Below are 22,102 nucleotides of genomic sequence, written 5' to 3' on the forward strand. Positions count from 1 at the left end.
TTTTACTATTAAATATGACAGAAAAAGTATTTTTTACAAAAGATAAATGCAAAAATTACAGTGATGGCTTACACATTAAAACTTTATCTCAGAATATCAGTTGCTTTCACTTAAATTTGCATCTAAAATCTCAGAAAATATTTTTATTTTTTACTCGTAAATGTACTGGTTTTAATCTTAAAGAATATCTGATTTATTTTTCTCAGAAATTTGAGTTTTTGTCTTTTGCCACTTTCATCTTTATTCATGATATTCAAGTTTGTTTATATACAACAGTATATTTTTGACACAAACACAGTGCCAGTGAATATTACAGTAGAGTAATGTATTTAAAAAAAAAAAAAAGAAGTAAAACATACTGTTTTGGCTGATATATACATTTACGGTGTTTCATTCTTACTGAAACTGAATTAACTCATTTATCATTTTACGGTCTTTTACTGTCATGGTTTAATAGTTTTTCACCGCAAAATCTACAGACATTTTTTACAGTGTGGAGGAGAAGGGAGGAGGAGGAGGAGAAGGAGGAGGAGGAGGAGGAGGTGCACTGTAAAAAAAAAACCCCGTTGTTTTTACGGTAAAAAACCAGCAGCTGTGGTTGCCAGAACGTTACCGTAATAAATACGGTGCAACTTTTTTCTAATATTACGGTAAAAAGATATTGACACTGTTGATTTCACGTTTAAGATTGCATTTATTCCATTTTTTACTGTATAAATAAAAGGTTTTTCCATCAAAAGATTTTACATATAATTGACAAGAAAATAATTTATAAATGCAGCATAAATTAAAGATTTTACCATTAAATATTACAGTATATTTCTGTTAGAGATATGGTGTTTAGTACATTTAACGGTGAGAAAAAGTATTTTTACAAAAAATAAATGCAGAAATTACAGTGATGCTTTTTGTTACAAACACGGTGCCAATGTATTTTACAGTAATAGAGTAATGTTTTTGTTTTTTTATTTAAAACCTGTAAAAATACTGTTCTGGCTGATATATACATTTACAGTATTTAATTGTTACTAAAACTGAATTAACCCATTTATCATTTTACGGTCTTTTACTGTCATGGTTTCATAGTTTTTCACCGTAAAATCTACAGACATTTTTTACAGTGTGGAGGAGAAGGGAGGAGGAGGAGGAGGAGGAGGAGGAGCTGCTCCTGCTAGTTAACCTGTGTGTGTAAAACCAACAGAGTGAACACAGAGACCCCTCCTCTATGACCCCACTCTCTCCACAAACTATATAATCTCTATATGCAACCTGGTGTTTGTTTCATCATAAAAAGATGGAACAGGAAGGTGATATAGGATGCCGTTAAAATAAAAAAAAATAAAAAAAAAGAGGTGATAAATGCGAGTGACACGCATTTCTGGGCGATCCCGTAAACACAGCGAGGCTGAAGCCCTGTCAGCACGGAGGGACACTAAGTGTTCATAAATTCCTGGCCGAGCAGAGCGGGACTGATGATTGCATTACAGCACGACGGCTGCAGGAGAATTAAGGACTCACCTCTGGAGAGAGAGAGGAGCTGCTGCTGCTGGCAGCTACTGACAGGCTGACCACATCACACGGCTCAGCTCGGGCCGGAAAAGCTACAAAACGGGCTTCCAGATGATGCTTTTAATCATTTAGTTGATGGTTTATGATGGGAGACTACAGGTGGGCTTTCTGTACCAAGATCCTAGACAAGCCAGCTACTCCTCATTACAGAGACAGCCTGTAAATACGACTAATACAAGTCCACCTCAATGATGACTTGGAGTTTGTCGGCTGCATTTGCTTAACACAGACGATAAAGGTTTTTTAAGGCCGATACCGATTATTCTGACATCAGTCTTAACTGGTCCCTGATATGTGTTGCTGATTTTTTTGGGCTGATTCTTGAAGCCGATATTGCCTTTTCTCCTCCATTTACATGATAAAAATGACACAATGATAACAAAAGTCTCAATTTAAACAAAAAAAGAAACATTTTTAACAAAACAAACAAAACATATTAACAGTTGGATATCAAACAATGTGTATGTTGTTCTCTGTTCCTCAGATGATCCACATATTTGATGTGTTTTTCTTTTTTCTGGTATCAGCAGCAGCTCACCAGAGAATGGAGATGTTGCACCGAGCCTTGTCTGCTGTTGATCAGTGAAATGGGCTAATTGATCGGTGAATGCCCGCATGTATCGGCTGATGCTGATACAAGTAAAAAACACAAATATCAGCCCGATATATCAGTCGACCTCTACCCTGAACCTCATCGCACCATAGGGATTGAAACGTGTGTTTTCTTGAAAATGGGCATTATCTTTGAAACTTGGACTTTCCAACAGTCCTTAACCCTTAAATTAACTTGCATTGTAGCGAAATCCGTGTCAGTTTCACGGAAATTTGAGTGATTCCGTGGCTATTCCACGGATTTTGAGTTAAGCGAAATCCGTGGCCATTTCACGGATTTCTGTGAGACCAGGTTGATTTTAGATCAATGACAAAAATTGCTCCGGACAAAGTGCTGGCACGCTACAACGCTGTGTGTGTGTGTGTGTGTGTGTGTGTGTGTGTGTGTGTGTGGAGGATCCAAACAGCCACGTGCATGCATACACACACAGCCAGCGGGCTAAAGGCAGACAGCGGTGTCCTGTCAAGCCTCAGAGCCTGATTTATCCTCCGCCGCTGCTCTCATTGCTGTCCTGCAGACCACAGACATGAGGGATGCCTTTAATTTCCCATTAAAATGCCCTGGAACAACTGAGGGCTGAGGAGCCAGTGTGTGTGTGTGTGTGTGTCACCGTGTGTGTGTGTGGATAGCTTCATTAGACCGTGTGACAGTGCTAGATGTGTGTGTTTTCTGCAGGCGTTTCCGTTAAGCCGTACAGACAGCGGGAGTGCGAGTGTGTCGGGAAGCGGTAACATTAGCGGTAACATCATTCCACATGACACGGAGCGGCAGCTCCAGCTCCGGGGCCGGGCCCACCATAAATATTAATGGCCAAGAACAAGTGGATTGGGAGTTGAGTTATCAGGGCGGGCCTTCCTAATTGACATTTTACCTGCTGTATACCTTAACGGGGCTGTAAAACACCAGGCGGGCCGGGCCGCCGCCGCAGGGGGGACGTGTCAGTCAAGCTCTTCCTTCCTCTGGGAGCAGAGGAGGAGCAGAGGAGGAGGAGCAGAGGAGGAGGAGCAGAGGAGGAGCAGAGGAGGAGCTCTCATTGTTCACATTCAGTCCACTGTGTTAATGTGTTTTAGTCTTTTTGGTCATTTTGTCTTCTTTTTTTAAAAAGTAATTTTGTGGGGTTTTTTTTAGTAATTTTGTGGGTTTTTTTAAGTAATTTTGTGGGGTTTTTTTTAGTAATTTTGTGGGTTTTTTAAAGTAATTTTGTGGTTTTTTTAGTAATTTTGTGGGTTTTTTTTAGCAATTTTGTGGGTTTTTTAAGTAATTTTGTGGGTTTTTTTAGTAATTTTGTGGGTTTTTTAAGTAATTTTGTGGGGTTTTTTAATCATTTTGTGGTAATTTTGTTTCTTTTGGTCATTTTGTGTCTTTTTTTAAAAAGTAATTTTGTGGGAGGGTTTTTTAGTAATTTTGTGGGGTTTTTTTAGTAATTTTGTGGGTTTTTTAAAGTAATTTTGTGGGGGTTTTTAAGTAATTTTGTGGGGTTTTTTAAGTAATTTTGTGGGTTTTTTTTTAGTAATTTTGTGGTTTTTTTTAGTAATTTTGTGGGTTTTTTAAGTAATTTTGTGGGGGTTTTTTTAATCATTTTGTGGTAATTTTGTTTCTTTTGGTCATTTTGTGTCTTTTTTTGGTCATTTTGTGTCTTTTTTTTTTGCTCATTTTGTGGTCAAGTTGTGTCTTTTTTGGTCATTTTGTGTCTTTTTTGTGTCATTTTGTGTCTTTTTTTGGGTCATTTTGTGTCTTTTTTGGTCATTTTGTGTCTTTTTTTTGTGTCATTTTGTGTTTTTTTTCTGGTCATTTCATCTTTTTTTGGGTCATTTTGTGTCTTTTTTTTACGTGTCAGTCAAGCTCTTCCTTCCTCTGGGAGCAGAGGAGGAGCAGAGGAGGAGCAGAGGAGGAGCAGAGGAGGAGGAGCTCTCATTGTTCACATTCAGCACCGACGTGTGACACGGAGCATTCTCACATCGGGATATTATTATTACACTTTAATTAAGAGAAATTAGGATTCAGTAAACAGACTAAAAACACAGGCCACTCCAGCTTATACTCTGCTATTTTAGATTATGAATAGGCAGGATGGAAATACAAGAAGAAGATTATTTTATTAATCCCACAATGGGGAAATTCAACCTCTGCATTTAACCCTTTATCCTTTTTTGTACACAAGTGAACATGCACTGGGCAGTGGGCAGCACATTACTGCACCCGGGGAGCTGTGCAGGGTGCACACAGTTCACCCAAAAAAGAAACAAAATGACCAAAAAAAGGAAACAAATGACCAAAAAAGACACAAAATGACCAGAAAAGACAGTAAATGACCAAAAAAGGAAACAAAATGACCAAAAAAGACACAAATGGACCACAAAATGATCAAAAAAAGACACAAAATGACCAAAAAAGACACTAAGTTACCAAAAAACATTAACAAAGTGGAGACAGAGCTGACTTCCAAAATGATTTGGCGACCCCAATTGGAGTCCCGACCCCAAGGCGTTGCTCAAGTGCACTTCAGTCCTAGATCTGTCAGTACCGGGTTTCGAACCGGCAACCCTCCATTTACAAGCCCGATCCCTAACCTCTAGGCCAATGCAAGGAAATCTCTCTGATTTTATTAAAAATGCATGTTTTTGCTCAGCAAATAACACAAAAGTTGATATCAAGTCCAGTTTCTCACTCACTCACATGCACACACACACACACAGATACATGAACACGCATACATGCACCACTCCTTATTATTCCATTAGTTTATTTTAGTATATCCTATTTTTTTTTCTTTTTTTTTCTTGTTTGTTTGTTGTTTATTTCTTTTCTTTGAGATCCTCATTTGGGAAATACCAGTTTGCCTCGTATATATGTTCATCTGTTTACCTTATGGTTTGTTAAAAAAAGGCACAAAAAAAAATGCAAGGTACAATATTGTAAAGAAAACGAAATGACTGATTATGTTTGTGAAGGTAAGAAGCCTTGCAATAAAGATTTTTTTTTTTAAATAACTTTTTTTGGCTTTTGATACTTTAAGTACACTTTGATGCTGATACTTTTGTACTTTTACTTCAGTAAGTTTAGAATGCAGGACTTTTACTTGTAGTGGAGTAATTTCACAGTGTAGTATTAGTACTTTTACTGAAGTAAAGGATCTGAATACTTCCACCACTGGACAGACCGATATCAGCCAATAATATAATATGACTGATATATGAGCCTTGCTCTACCAAAGACTATAATAAAGTATTATGTGGAAAATTCCACAACATTTGTTCTGATTAGTCTAAGACTTGAAATCTGGTACGGTCAAATATGGGGCGAGTATCTTACAGCAGCCATTCTCAACCTTGGGGTCAGGACCCCAATTGGGGTCGTGAGATGATTTCTGGGGGTCACCAAATCATTTTGGAAGTCAGCTCTGTCTCCACTGTGTTAAAGTGTTCATTTGTTTTAGTCTTTTTGGTCATTTTGTCTTCTTTTTTTAAAAAGTCATTTTGTGTTTTTTTTTTAGTAATTTTGTGTCTTTTTTTTTTTGCTCATTTTGTGGTCAAGTTGTGTCTTTTTTCTGGTCATTTTGTGTCTTTTTTTTGTCATTTTGTGGGTTTTTTCTGGTCATTTTGTGTCTTTTTTGATCATTTTGTCTTTTTTTGGGGTCATTTTGTCTTTTTTTGGGGTAATTTTGTGATTTTTTTTGGTCATTTTGTCTTTTTCTTGGTCATTTTGTGTCTTTTTTGGTCATTTTGTGTCTTTTTTGGTCATTTTGTTTCCTTTTTTGTTCATTTTGTTTCTTTTTTGGGTGATCTGAACTGTGTGTGTGAGATTGTGTTCAGTGAGCGGGGGTCGAGAACATCATGCATGTTAAATTGGGGGTCGAGACTCAAAAAGGTTGAGAACTACGGTCTAACAGGACAATTTATTTATTTATTTATAACATTTTAAGATCACATGAAAACGTCCACTATTATCAAAAGTCAGGATTTTTTAAATTTTACATTGAGTTTAATATTTTTTTTCCATATTAATGCTTTGCGTTAACTGCATATCTTGATGCTTGATTGTGCTCTTATGTGAATGAAAATGAAAAATTGAAAGAAAAATAAACTTTTCAGCAACAGTCTGACTGACCAGTTTCAAAAAATTAAATCCCAATTCAAGTCAATTCAATAGAACTTTATTAATCTGTGAATGGAATTAGATTTTGGACAATTAGGGAAACAGGAAACACAGGAAACAGACAACATGTGTGCAGACAGACATTTTTTTTCCTCTTTCCATGAAATTATTGTGACAATGTGATTTATTCTTGACCTGATCTGATCTTCTCAAAACTTTATTAATCAATGTCTTCCAAACAAAATTAAACCCTTATTGACAGAGGATTGCGTTTATTAAGTTTATGGACGGCCGTGTATATATAAAGAAACATTAATAATAATATTTCTAATAAAATACTGCTATAAAGTGCCAAAACGGGTTTAACATTTGTGTCCTCCGAAAAAATAAATAAAGATTTCAGATGCAGGCACATAGACAGTTATTGTTTATAAGATTTTCAGATTAAAGCACAGTTATCGCTTTAAATAATTATCATTTTTTACTACCAATTATATGCTGAACACTTTCTCCATTCATCTTTTGGGCCATAAAATGACATTTTATTTCTCAAATTGAGCCCAAAATCACATTCAAACAGCTTGTTTTGTCCTATTAGACCTCCAGATTTATTGCCCCAAAAAGAATAAATAAATAAATAAAATACACCAGCACAAACTCACACCTAAGAGGCTGAATACAGTGATTTATTTTTTCATTTTGCTTAACCCATAAGAACCCAGACATATTTATCCTTAAATGAAAAGTATGGGCAATATACCACAGACCAAATATAGTTGGGGTCGCGAGATGATTTCTGGGGGTCGCCAAATCATTTTGGAAGTCAGCTCTGTCTCCACTGTGTTAAAGTCTTCATGTGTTTAGGTCTTTTTGTGTCTTTTTTTAAGTCATTTTGTGTCCTTTTTTTTTGTCATTTTGTGTCTGTTTTTGCTCATTTTGTGTCTTTTTTTTTGTCATTTTGTGTCTTTTTTTGTCATTTTGTGTCTTTTTTGGTCATTGTGTCTTTTTTTGGTCATTTTGTGTCTTTCTTGGTCATTTTGTGTCTTTTTTTTGGTAATTTGTGTCTTTTTTTGGTCATTTTGTGTCTTTTTTTGGTCATTTTGTGTCTTTTTTTGGTCATTTTGTGTCTTTCTTGGTCATTTTGTGTCTTTTTTTGGTAATTTGTGTCTTTTTTTTGTCATTTTGTGTCTTTCTTTTGTCATTTTATGTCTTTCTTGGTCATTTTGTGTCTTTCTTGGTCATTTTGTGTCTTTTTATAGTCATTTTGTGTCTTTTTGTGGTCATTTGTGTCTTTTTTGGTCATTTTATGTCTTTCTTGGTCATTTTGTGTCTTTTTTTATCATTTTGTGTCTTTTTTTTATCATTTTGTGTCTTTTTGTGGTCATTTTGTTTCTTCTTTGGGTGATCTGAACTGTGCGTGTGAGATTCTGTTCAGTGAGTGGGGGTCACAGACAACATGCATGTTAAATTTGGGGTCGCGACTCAAAAAGGTTGAGAACTACTAGTCTAATTAACTATTTTTTTCCATCTCATTTTGTGTCTTTTTGGTTATTTTGTGTCTTTTTTTGACATTTTGTGTCTTTTTTTGGTCATTTGTGTCTTTTTTTGGTCATTTCATGTCTTTCTTGGTCATTTTGTGTCTTTTTTTTGGTCATTTTGTGTCTTTTTATAGTCATTTTGTTTCTTTTTTGGGTGATCTGAACTGTGCGTGTGTAATTCTGTTCAGTGAGACAACATGCATGTTAAATTTGGGGTCGCGACTCAAAAAGGTTGACAACTAACTGCTCTAATTAACTATTTTTTCCCGCTCCGGTTTACTTACAGTAGAAAGAAAATATCTCACGTAACAGAATTTCACACAGTCATTTATCAATCACGCCGCTCTGATCACAGCTTCTGCTCCTTTTTCTTTTTGTGTATTTGACAATACAGTAGAGCATCTATTCTCAACCTTGGGGTCGGGACCCCAGTTGGGGTCGCAAGTTGATTTCTGGGGGTCGCCAAATCATTTTTGAAGTCAGCTCTGTCTCCACTGTGTTAAAGTGTTCATGTGTTTAGGTATTTTTGTCTCTTTTTTTAGTCATTTTGTGTCTTTTTTTGGGTCATTTTGTGTCTTTTTTGGTAATTTGTGTCTTTTTTTTTGTCATTTTGTGTCTTTCTTTGTCATTTTGTGTCTTTTTTTGTCATTTTGTCTTTCTTGGTCATTTTGTGTCTTTTTTTGTCATTTTGTGTCTTTCTTGGTCATTTTGTGTCTTTCTTGGTCATTTTGTGTCTTTTTTTGTCATTTTGTCTTTCTTGGTCATTTTGTGTCTTTTTTTGTCATTTTGTGTCTTTCTTGGTCATTTTGTGTCTTTTTTTGGTCATTTTGTGTCTTTCTTGGTCATTTTGTGTCTTTTTTTGTCATTTTGTGTCTTTTTTTGGTCATTTTGTGTCTTTTTTTTGTCATTTTGTGTCTTTTTTTTTGTCATTTTGTGTCTTTTTTTGTCATTTTGTCTTTTTTTGGTCATTTTGTGTCTTTTTTTTGTCATTTTGTCTTTTTTTTGGTCATTTTATGTCTTTCTTGGTCATTTTGTGTCTTTTTTTGGGCCATTTTGTGTCTTTATATAGTCATTTTGTGTCTTTTTATAGTCATTTTGTGTCTTTTTGTGGTCATTTTGTTTCTATTTTGGGTGATCTGAACTGTGAACAGAATAAGACCAGAATTTCACACAGTCATTTATCAATCACGTCTCTCTCTCTGACACACATCAAACACACTCTCACACTGGGCAGGCATGTAAACAATGTGACCGGCCTTTACCACACACACTCGCTACATTACTACACTCCCACTCATCCTAAAACATCCAAAGAAACTACACACACACACACACACACACACAAAAAACACACACTCTGGATCCAGAAAAAGTCTTCCCACTTACATTATCTGAAAATTGACAGGCGGGGCAGACAACAAACAATTATCCCCGGAGCACGGGGGAGAGAAATCGAAGATTGAGAAAACAAATATGAAATGATGTCATCAAAGCTAAATGGCAAGCCCTGTGTGAGAAAGACTGGAGAGTCTATTCATATTTACTGTTGCCGGGATTTCAATATCAACATCATGTTTCTCTTTCCGCCGACTGATTCACAAAGAGAGAAGCATCTCTATTTGATGAAAATGAAAATACAACAAAAAGGTTAATCTATAGACAAACACCATTAAATAAACAGCTCATAATGCCGGGATATTAGCCGCACTTATATGAAATGGCAGATAATTATATTTTCTAAAGGCCAATGTTTGTAATATTTTTTTGAAAAGAGCAAAAGTGACTCTGTGGTTGCTGTGATTTATGAGCGTTTGTGGAGGTGCAGCGTAGCGTGGTGATAACGGAGGAGAACCGACACACACACACACAACTCATGATCAAAGACAAACTGGGAGTTATGTCCATATATGGAGCTTTCTAAATATATATTACATAGTTCATAATCTCCTGGAAAGCAGAGTTATCAGAAATCATCTCGTGACCCAAATTGGGGGTCGCCAAATCATTTTGGAAGTCAGCTCTGTCTCCACATGTGTTCATGTGTTCAAGTCTTTTTGTGTTTTGTTTTTTTGTCATTTTGTGTCTTTTTGTGGTCATTTTTTGTCATTTTGTAGTCAATTTGAGTCCCTTTTTGCTTAATTTTTTGGTCATTTTATGTCTTTTTTATGTCATTTTGTGTCTTTTTTTTTGGGTAATTTTGTGTCTTTTTGTGGTAATTTTGTGCCTCTTTTTTTGGGTAATTTTGTGTCTTTTTGCTTAATTTTTTGTAATTTTTTGGTCATTTTATGTCTTTTTTATGTCATTTTGTGTTTTTTTTTGGGGGTAATTTTGTGTCTTTTTGTGGTAATTTTTTGTCATTTTGTAGTCAATTTGAGTCCCTTTTTGCTTAATTTTTTGTAATTTTTTGGTCATTTGATGTGTTTTTTTATGTCATTTTGTGTCTTTTTTTTTTAAATTTTGTGTCTTTTTTGGTCATTTTGTGCCTCTTTTTTTGGGGTAATTTTGTGTCTTTTTGTGGTAATTTTTTTGTCATTTTGTAGTCAATTTGAGTCCCTTTTTGCTTAATTTTTTTTAAATTTTTTGGTCATTTTATGTCTTTTTTATTTCATTTTGTGTCTTTTTTGGTCATTTTGTGTCTTTTTTTTGTAATTTTGTGTCTTTTTTGGTGATTTTGTGCCTCTTTTTTTTTGGGTAATTTTGTGGTCATTTTTTGTCATTTTGTAGTCAATTTGAGTCCCTTTTTGCTTAATTTGTCATCAAAGCTAAATGGCAAGCCCTGTGTGAGAAAGACTGGAGAGTCTATTCATATTTACTGTTGCCGGGATTTCAATATCAAAGGCCAATGTTTGTAATATTGTTTTGAAAAGAGCAAAAGTGACTCTGTGGTTGCTGTGTAATATATATTACATAGTTCATAATCTCCTGGGATAGCAGAGTTATCATGTGATATACCTGCAGTCTGTCAATTAAGCATCAGACAGAAAAGTGCATTAAAAACCATGTTTCCTAGTAAACCAGTGGACAGTATCTGAGGATCTGGCGCCACCAAGAGGACATAAAATGTTTTTTTTATGTTGATTTTATGATTTTTTGTTTTTATTGTATTCATGCATATTTTATTTTGTGCGGGCAGTACATTTTACATTTTATTTTATTTATTTTTATCCCATTTTTTATTTATTTTATCTTATTGCATCTTACTGTTCTATTGTTTACTAAATCTCTTTGTATTGTGTTATGTATTTATTGTTTGTGCAGCACTTTGGAAACCTTGTGTTTGCTAAAATTGTGCTATATAAATAAAGGGGATTGGATTGGATAAACAGAACAACAACACAGCTTTAGAACAAGGAAATCAACAGGACTCACCAAGATTTAATGCTCTATCATAACTTTAATTTAATCCAAAAGGGGAAATTATATTGCAAAAAATACTGCACTAATTAAGTACTGTTGTTATAGTTATAGTATGAATTTCCTTGGATTTATATTACTTCCTTATCCCTATATTTTATTTTTATTGAACTCTCTTATTTTGCACATTACGACTAGTTACTAACTTTATTCTATTTTATTGTATTGGTGTTGTGCTGCTGCTGGAATTAATAATAATAATAATAATAATATATATATATATTATAATATATATAATATATATGCATTTTATTTATCGGCGCCTTTCAGGACTCTCAAGGTCACCTTACAATAAACAATTAAAAACAAAACAATAATAATAAAACAGCAATTGCAGTAATAATAAACAACAATGAAACAATTACAAATTAGTGAAACAGTACAGAGAAAAATTGCCAATTTCCTGATTAATAAAGTTCCTATCCATCTATCTATCTATCTATCTATCTGTCACTTTTATTATATTTTAGCTTCTGTTTTAGCAGTTTCTATTTTCTCTATTTTCTTGGATTTTTAAGGTTTTAATTATCTTTAAATGTTCTCTTTTGACATGTTTTTCTGCTCTTGTCTTGATGCTTCTCATGTCTTATGTGAAGCATTTTGAATTGCCTTGTTGCTGAAATCTGCTATAAACTAAAATAAACTTGTCTTGCATAAACGTGTGTAATACAATTTTCAACACCACAGACTCTATTTTGTTAATGATCATGTGCAATATATCTCTATATTACATCCTACCATGACATCTGTACTCACTTTACTCCTTAGACACTTTATTTTAATTTATATTGTTATATTTATATGTAAATTGATATTATATATTGATATTGTTACCTATTTTGTTCATTGTTTTTCTTATATTATCCTATATTGTGATTGTTTTTGTAACTTTGGAGCAATCTGGAACCAGATTTTTCTTCAGTATAAATAAAGTTCTATCTTATATCTACCTTATCCCTATCTATCTTATTTTCAAAGTTGTTAGTGTTATTCATTCATATGTCAGTTTAACAGGAAATATATATATAAATATGTAAATAAAATGCATCTGGACAAATTGAAATATTTGCATTGACTTTGGATTTTGTTACTGATCCCCAAAAAAGTTGTCTAAAATCTTTAGTAAAACAGATAATTTAAAAAATGTCATAATTTCCTAATCATTTGTGACATATATTAAATTAAAAACTGTACAAAAAAATACATTTCAATGTTCAAACTTTGTAAATTTACACACTGAATTTGATGCAATCTGTTTTTATTTATGCAAAAAAAAAAAACATGTCCCATCTTTTTTTGGAATGGAATTCTTTAATAATTAACTGTACTGTAATAAAATCTGATTATAGGAGTCCATGATTTTCTATAACATCCTGATAATAAAGAAGCCAAATATTCGATTAAATTCTAACCTGAGCACTGAGAGCTACATTATTTCCAGGTGTCTACTGCCATCTTGTGGCCATTTGCTATTACTGCATATAAATGGAAAAATAGCAGGCGGGGCAGTATGTTGGGATATCAAACTGGGATTTCCAGGAATTCCAAGCAATGCTTCTCTATGCACAACACATTTTGTGTTTTTTGTAGTAGATTGCAGTTTTTGTGTCATGTTTTAGTCCATCTGTAGCTCTTATTTCATACTGATACAGTTTTTACAACCACTATGACCCGTTGTTCAAAAGTTTTAATACTTTTTCAAAACTCTTCACACAGTTACCACAACATCAGCCTGTGTGGGCGAAAAAATTAACACAATTCTTCTTCTTTTGACACAAAATACACACATTTTACATGTTTAAAATTAGTTTTAACTCCTTTACACACAAGCTCAATCAAGACCAAAACAGTAGATGTTAACGGGTGAATTTTCATTCGCTTTCACACAATTTGTCACAACAGAAAACCTCATGTTCAAAACTAATGGATTGAAGATTACATTGATTATAGCTTCTGCTCCTTTTTCTTTTTCTGTATTTGACAATACAGTAGTGCAGCTATTCTCAACCTGGGGGTCGGGACCCCAGTTGGGGTCGCGAGATGTGTTTAGGTCTTTTTGTGTCTTTTTTTAGTCATTTTGTGTCTTTTTTTTTTTTTCTTTTTTTTTTATCATTTTGTGGTTATTTTGTGTCTTTTTTTAGTCATTTTGTGGTCAATTTGTGTCTTTTTTTGGTCATTTTGTGTCTTTTTTGGTCATTTGTGTCTTTTTTTGGTCATTTTGTGTCTTTCTTGGTCATTTTGTGTCTTTTTTTGGTCATTTTGTGTCTTTTTATAGTCATTTTGTGTCTTTTTGTGGTCATTTTGTTTCTTTCTTGGTCATTTTGTGTCTTTATTGGTCATTTTGTGTCTTTTTTTGGTCATTTTGTCTCTTTTTTTTATCATTTTGTGGTCAATTTGTGTCTTTTTTTTGGTCATTTTGTCTTTTTTGGGTCATTTTGTGTCTTTTTTGGTCATTTGTGTCTTTTTTTGGTCTTCTTTTAGTCATTTTGTGTCTTTCTTGGTCATTTTGTGTCTTTTTTTTGGTCATTTTGTGTCTTTTTATAGTCATTTTGTGTCTTTTTGTGGTGATCTGAACTGTGTGTGTGAGATTGTGTTCAGTGAGCGGGGGTCACGGACAACATGCATGTTAAATTGGGGGTCGCGACTCAAAAAGGTTGAGAACTACTGCAGTAGTGAATGACAGCTAAATGATGATTTTTTTCCTCTTTACTCTACTGTAAGTCATTTTCATTTGCAATACAGTAAAGTGTTTAGTGCATTACTGTCATTTACTGTCTTCTTCTTTCATAAACATTCTGCAAAGCTGCTCTGACATGGCTCGCTCATTTTTCGTACTGAGAGTTGTACAAAAAAAGGAACAAAATTCATGCCCAACAAATAAAAAAATGAAGAACATCATCACAAACATTATCTCTATGGAGTCTTGGGCTATTTTATCTATTTTTTAATCTTTTTCATGTCTTTTTTTGATCATTTTCTCTTCTCATTTTGGTCAATTTGTGTCTTTTTTTGTAATTTTTTAGACATTTTGTGTCTTTTTTTGGTCATTTTGAATCTTTTTTTACTTTCAAAACACTATCATGCTCAATAAAGAATTTGAAATGTTGTAAATGTGAACTAAGGTGGCAAATCTACCATATAAGAGGGTTCCATCCAGTTCTATCATTTGATACTAAATCTATTTGAGCTTGTCTCCAGTTTTACTTGGTATATCATCATCAAACTGAAACTGGCCTCATGGAGTTTACAGCCAGAACTTTAGAGGTAAATGTACAGTAGGGCTCCACGCTGCTTTGTTTTCTAGTCTGGATGATGAAGAAGTCTGGATTTGGAGCTTTTGGAGACTCCACAGGGTTAATTTACATGTATGATCAATACAATAATCTGTTGATTGTAAAAGAAAAAGGGGAAAAAAGTAGATTTGACACATGCAAAGTGATTGAGTTTGTGTTCTTCCATCAGTTGTCAGTGTTTTTTGACTGACTAAATGTTTCTGTTGAAGACAACGTGTGTCAGTGCTTTGGTAGATTCAGTTAACTGTGTTAGTGTATTATTGTATTTTGGAAGTGTGTGTCTGTGTTTAGTTACACAGCATGATTTAGAGCATGAAATTGACTGTTTGGGGAATTGTGTGTGTGTTTCAGGTGTTCATGTGTTTTAGTCTTTTTGTGTCTTTTTTTTGGTCATTTTGTGTCTTTTTTTGGTCATTTTGTGTCTTTTTTTGTCATTTTGTGTCTTTTTTTTGTCATTTTGTGTCTTTTTTTGTCATTTTGTGTTTTTTGGTCATTTTGTGTTTTTTGGTCATTTTTTGTCTTTTTTTGGTCATTTTGTGTCTTTTTTTTAGTCATTTTGTGTCTTTTTTTTGGTCATTTTGTGTCTTTTTTTAGTCATTTTGTGTCTTTTTTTGGTCATTTTGTGTCTTTTTTTGGTCATTTTGTGTCTTTCTTGGTCATTTTGTGTCTTTTTTTGGTCATTTTGTGTCTTTCTTGGTCATTTTGTATCTTTTTTTTGTCATTTTGTGTCTTTTTTTGTCATTTTGTGTCTTTCTTGGTCCTTTTGTGTCTTTTTTTTGGTCATTTTGTGTCTTTTTTTGTCAGTGCTTTGGTAGATTCAGTGAACTGTGTTAGTGTATTATTGTATTTTAGAAGTGTGTGTCTGTGTTTAGTTACACAGCATGATTTAGAGCATGAAATTAACTGTTTGGGGAATTGTTTCAGTGTTTCAGGTGTGATGTGTGTTAACAGTTTTAAAAAGTTTTTAAGGTTCTGACAGACGGGTCATAGCGGTAGTATAAAACTGTAACATGCCTCCTTGAATTCTAACTTATTGTAATCAATGCAAAACCCAACACGGTGGTCAAAACTCTCACACACACTCAGCCTTTTCACACCTAACATGTGTGCACATAGTTCATCTACAATAAAAATAAACGCTGCAACTTCAACCACAAGCTAAGTAAAGAGCTGTGATCACAGAATGACTCGTGATGACACGTCACTCTGAATGAATTCACAGAAGTGAGGCTCTGAGAAGAGTTTGGTTTAGTATAAATGTGTTAACCTCCTGAGAGCCAAGCTTTTGTTTGGTATGTATTGTTAGTTTCTCCTGGATATTTGATATTTTGGATTTGTAGAACATAAGTCAGGGGTCTCAAACTTGCAGCCCGGGGGCCAATTGTGGCCCTCGTGACGATATTTTGTGGCCCCCACCTTGATATGAAAGTTTAATGTGAGTTTTATATGAATGACACTTTACCGTGTTGTGTGTGGAAGGTCCCTTTAATTACTTTTTTGGGTAATTTTGTGTCTTTTTTAATAATTGTGTGTCTTTTTAAATAATTTTGTGTCTTTTTTGGTAATTGTGTGTCTTTTTTTGGTAATTTTTGTGTATTTTTTTTAAATAATTTTGTGTATTTTTTAAATAATTTTGTGTCTGTTTTTAATAACTTTGTGTCTTTTTTGGTAATTCTAATTTTTGTTTCTATTTTAAGTAATTTAGTTTTTTTCCAGTCATTTTGTGCTTTTTTTTTGTCATTTGTGTCTTTTTTAGTCATATTGTGTCTTTTTTTAGTCATTTTGTGTCTTTTTTTTAGTAATTTTGTGTCTTTTTTTGGCCATTTTGTGTCTTTTTTTTAGTAATTTTGTGTCTTTTTTTGGTCATTTTGATACTGCCTCAAGCGGCCCCCAGGTAATTTGACTTTGAGACCCCTGACATAAGTACAAAAACTAAGCAATGTCTTTGAACAGGAAGTAGTTTTTGAAAAAAACCCAAATCGGTTAGTTTTACTGTATAACACAATTAATTCACCAGTGTATAAAACTTTTATTTCCTTACATTTACTCCCTCTCTTTGGAAGAATGATAGTAAAAGTCTATTCATTCTCAAATGAGTACTTCCTGATTAGCAGTTGTAGCTTGTTGCTATTGCTAAAAATAGTCAAACTTTCACAGAATATCAAGCTACAAACATTATTAAGCACAAATAAACAAGTTTTAACCACAAAATCTGATCAGATTTTGTACCTGGTCCACTTTTCTAGGGATAATCTGTTGATTGACTTTAGCAAGATGCTGCCATCTGGTTTTTACACTAATTGATGTATTGTGCTTTTTCAAGAGTGTGTACTACTGAGGACAACATGTTATAATAAAGCAGAATTAAGTATAAGGTCCATAAAACCTAAAATGAAATTTTTTATTTTTTATCATTTTGTGGTTATTTTGTGTCTTTTTATAGTCATTTTGTGTCTTTTTTTGGTCATTTGTGTCTTTTTTTTGGTCATTTTGTGTCTTTTTTTAGTCATTTTGTGGTCAATTTGTGTCTTTTTTTGGTCATTTTGTGTCTTTTTTGGTCATTTTGTGTCTTTTTTTGGTCATTTTGTGTCTTTCTTGGTCATTTTGTGTCTTTTTTTGTCATTTTGTGTCTTTTTTTGTCATTTTGTGTCTTTTTTGGTTAAAAAAATGAAATGTCCACATATGAGGACGCAGGGTCACAGGAGGTTAAAGAAGAAGGCGTCTTATTGTATATTTAATATATTCTGCTGGCTGTGTTCCACCCTACAGTGAAATAAGATTAAATCATTTCATTTTTTTTATGTATACAGTTTTGTAGAGGCAAAAGGCAAGTGAGAATAAATATTCTGGTGATACATTTTCTTTCTAATCCTTATTATTTTCTCTATTGTGTTCATGTTTTAAGGACAGGATAAACTTTCTGCATTCAACTCTTACTGAAGTAAAAGTACAAGTATCAAAGTAAAAGTACTCGTTTTGCAGAATGGACCCACGTAGAATGTTATATACATTGCAAAAATATAACTGTATTATTATTATTGATGCATTTATGTATGCAGCATTATTATTTCTCAAGGTAGGGCTCATTTTTACTACTTAGTATAGTGTTATCAGGTTTAATTTTTTTTTTAAATGTCACTTATCATTTATCATATAAAAAGTAACTAAAGCTGGCAGCTAAATGTAGTGGAGTAAAAAGTACAATATTTACTTCTAAATGTAGTGGAGTAGAAGTATAAAGTTACATAAAGTGGAAATACTCAAGTAAAGTAAAAGTACCTCAAAATTATACTTAAGTACAGTACTTGAAAGAAAGCATTTATATCATATTTACAAATTGGGACAATAGCCTCTTGTGGCCAAAAGGACAATTAAAACACTTGACGCAAAAAAAATAAGAAACTTAATTTAGACTAAGAAATTGGAGCATCAGATTTCTTTTCTAACTTCCCTCTCAGGGCTTCCAAACTTTCAGCGGATCAGTCCAGAATACAATCCTGCTTTTTGAAATAGACTGGATCAAGAATGAATTCAAAATTTTGAGTTCACCCAACATTTCTTTTTTTGCAGTGTGTGTGTAAAAGGCGTTATTCACCTAATATTTAAAAAAAAAAGTGCTTATGCAAATTCAATAAAAAAGCATCTAATAAATAATAGCAGTAAAAAAGTGGCATATAAGAAACAGTGTTTATACACTTCCTATAAAAGACACAAACACCTGAACTTATACAGTGAACACACCATGAATCATCAAACAGACTTACTGTGAAATGCTCCTGGGATTTGTAGTTCTCATCGAGGTAGACGCGGGCTCTGCTGTACTCCCTCATGGCATCACTGGACAACAGCTCTCTGATGACACACACACACACACACACACACACACACACACACACACACACACACAGAGATTAATCAATGATGTCAATCAAATTACAAAGCATCTGTTTTCTATAAGTTCAACAACATTTAACCTCTGAACCCATCAACAGGTTTGAAAAGGTTCTGAACTGCTATGTGTGTGTGTATATATATATATATATATGTGTGTGTATATATATATATATATATGTGTGTTATATGTATATATATATATATATATATATATATATATATATATATATATATATATATATATATGTTATATGTATATATGTTCATGTACTTCATGGAGACAAAGCCTGTGGACCCCTTGAAATTTGGGGGGCGGGAGGGGGGTTGTCTATCTATTTTTAATTATTATTATTATTTATTTTTTATTTTTTGCTTTTTCTTATTTCTCAACACTCAATATTATTGATATGTTTGGTTGGTAGTATTGCCATTGTTATTTATTTATTTATTTATTTTTTGTTTGTTATGCTACACTACCATTATATTTTCTTTGTTGCTGTTGCTATTATTGCCCAATTGATGCTTGCCACACCTGCTTGTTTGTTTGTTTGTTTGTTTGTTTGTTTTTGTTTTAAACTAAATGGAAAAACCAATAAAAAAATGATTTAAAAAACAGGTTTGAAAAGCAGATTTTCTTTAAAAAAAAATTAAAATTAAAAAGAAAGAAGGAAAAAAATACACTAAAATTGTCTGGCACTGTAATTGAATTGCTGGCTGTATATTGGGAACATGTGTGGCTACATTGAAAAAAACTAATATATATTGATTCCATTTTATTCCATTTTTTGTATAATAAAGTATCAAAGAAATTTCTATTTTTACTTTTTTTATATATAAATTATGGCATTAAAACTGAGTCCTCCTTACTTCTTGGCATGATTCTGCTGTTTCCATTAAGGCGCAGAACTTATACATTTACAAGCCGCTTTATTAGGTACACCAGTACAATGTAATGTAATGTAATCCAACATCTCTGCCATTAATTCTACAATTAAATTGTAGTTTTTCAGAGGTAATAAATGGTTAATAAACCTGCTGTATGTTTATTACTGAGGTCACAGTGGGTGGTTGTGGTGTGTACTGCAGTTTGCAAATTTTCCTAATATTCTGGCACTGCCATGTATTTAAATTGGGTGGCCAAAATATTAGAAACACCTCTTAATATAATGCACTCCAGTTCAAAACTACTGCAAACTAAAAATTATCTTAAATATCTTAAATGAAGATATAGTTACATTAATAACTCTCCGGCAGTGCCAATCAAAATGTATGGATGGAGATGTTGTATTGGATCACATTTAGTCATAAAAGTGTACCTAATAAAGTGGCCAGTGGGTGTATATTGCAGGGAAAACCAAAGCCACAGTAAGTAAAATGTGACAGCAGGAAACAAAAACATAAAACCACCCAGTTTTTGTGAGGTGTTGTTAATTTGCATCCTGGTCAGCCTAACCCTGTATTCTAAAAAACCCATTATTTTAAAAGAAAAAAATAAATAAAAAACAACATATTTGCAGTTCTGACGTACAGCTGTGATGCGACCAGTGGGGGGAGTAGTCCGCCAGTTAAAAACAGACGACTCCTGCATGTTCCACACCAAGGGGGAGTTTCCTTATCATAAAAACTGCTCAGCCATTAACCCTTATAATAAAAAAAAACAATACTTACTTGACAAAACTATCCACGTGTGACATGGACGCCTCGTAGTTCTTCCCTCCCACCTCCTGACAGTGCACGGCCAGGAAGTGAGGCTTGTGTGTCTGAACTGTCTGTAAGGGCAGAAAGAGGAGAAAACAGGTGAAAAAGGGACAAAGTGTACTTTATTTTCCACATCAAAGCTGTAGCAACACGACAGTGTTGCCCGTTTGCTCATGATAAACAAACATTAACCCTCTATGGCAGCTATTCTCAACCTTGGGGTCGCGAGATGATTTCTGGGGGTCGCCAAATCATTTTGGAAGTCAGCTCTGTCTCCACTGTGTTAAAGTGTTCATGTGTTAATGTGTTTTAGTCTTTTTGGTCATTTTGTGTCTTTTTTGGGTCATTTTGTGACTTTTTTTGTCCTTATTTGGTCAATTTATGTCTGTTTTATTGTTTTATTTATGTCTTTTTGTGGTCATTTTTTGTCATTTGGGGGTCAATTTGAGTCCTTTTTTGCTTAATTTTATCTTTTTTGTCTTTTTTGATAATTTTGTGGTCAATTTGATTCTTTTGTGGGTAATTTTGTGTCTTTTCTGACAAATCTCAAAGTATCAAGTTATTACTCTCCAAGGAGTCTCTGGCTTGAAGCTGACTGTTACACACTCAGGAGAAATATAAAAATAAAAATATAAAGTGAGCGGGGGTCGCCAAATCATTTTGGAAGTCAGCTCTGTTAAAGTGTTCATGTGTTCATGTGTTTTAGTCTTTTTGGTCATTTAATGTCTTTTTTTAGCCATTTTGTGTCTTTTTTTGTCATTTTGTGTCTTTTTTTGTCATTTTGTGGGGTTTTTTAGTCATTTTGTGTCTTTTTTGGTAATTTTGTGTCATTTTTTGGTAATTTTGTGTCTTTTTTTTATCATTTTGTGGTCAGTTTGTGTCTTTTTTAGTCATTTTGTGTCTTTTGGTAATTTTGTGTCTATTTTTGGTAATTTTGTGTCTTTTTTGGTCAATTTGTGTCTTTTTTTTTTAATCATTTTGTGTCATTTTATGGTCAATGTGGTAATTTTGTGTCTTTTCTGACAAATGCCAAAGTAGCAAGTTATTAGAGAAGAGAAAACACAGGTGAAAAAGGGACGAAGCGTACTTTATTCTTTATTTTCCAGTGCGAGTGAACCCATCAAAGCTGTAGCAACACTACGGTGAGCCCATTTGCTCATGATAAACAAACCTTAACCCTCTATGTCACGGTGTTGCTCTCAGGCAACATACCCATTTTTGGCCTGTCAAATTTCTACAATGCATGTTTTTAAGTGATGCAATACTTTTAAAAAAGAAGGAAGAGTCTAGGGAATCAATAGCAATGCTTTAATTTGTCACATGACCTCCTGGAGGCCATATTTAAACCCTATTTTGCAGACTTTTCCAAAGTAAACAGCTTTGCCATTTTGCGCCACAAAAAATCACTCAAAACGTCATTACCTGACCATTTTCCATCTGGGAAAAAAAATATTCCTACTGATACTCCTACTGATACTGGTTAAAGCTGTATTGTTTTTTCTTTTTCTTTTTTTGTATTTTATTTGTTTTCTGATCAAATGCATTTGACCAATTATTCCTGAAAATTTAATCCAAATGGCTATAATTCAATGGTTTGATTTTACAAACTGTCTTTTAAATTTGTGCTGCATTTTGTAATGAACTTTTGTGCTGCACTTTTCTAATGTATTTTTACTGTTAAAGTTGTTGTAGGACTGTTGAGTATTACTTGTTGGAATGTTTTGACCCCAGGAAGACTAGCGAACTGCCACGGCACAAGCTAATGGGGATCCTTTAATAAAATAAAACAAAACAAATAAACCTTCATTTTTGAAGTTTCATACACTTGGACTGTTCAAGACATTAATTTCAATGGGTCGTTGGGTCCTTTTAAAATGTTTTTAAATTTAAATTGTTATGTATTGTACCCTGTTGAAGCTACTGAATCGTTTAAACATGTTTATTAAATAAATTATGTTAAAATTAATTTAAAAAACTTTCTTTTTCAC

The 22,102-nt window shown here is 33.3% G+C and overlaps 1 protein-coding gene across 2 annotated transcripts in view; it reads right to left on the reverse strand.

Moving 5' to 3' along the window:
* The window catches only part of LOC131993238 (inositol polyphosphate-5-phosphatase A), a 310,981-nt gene that overhangs the window by 171,658 nt on the left and 117,221 nt on the right, over positions 1-22,102 (reverse strand). For both annotated transcript variants that reach the window (XM_059359041.1, XM_059359042.1), the window contains exons 3-4: positions 20,085-20,185; positions 18,287-18,374 (exon numbers count right to left, since the gene is read on the reverse strand). In XM_059359041.1, the coding sequence (XP_059215024.1) occupies positions 18,287-18,374; positions 20,085-20,185 (189 nt within the window). The remainder of the gene's footprint in view (positions 1-18,286; positions 18,375-20,084; positions 20,186-22,102) is intronic.

Source organism: Centropristis striata, chromosome 20 (genome assembly GCF_030273125.1).
Source record: "Centropristis striata isolate RG_2023a ecotype Rhode Island chromosome 20, C.striata_1.0, whole genome shotgun sequence".
Classification (NCBI taxonomy): domain Eukaryota; kingdom Metazoa; phylum Chordata; class Actinopteri; order Perciformes; family Serranidae; genus Centropristis; species Centropristis striata.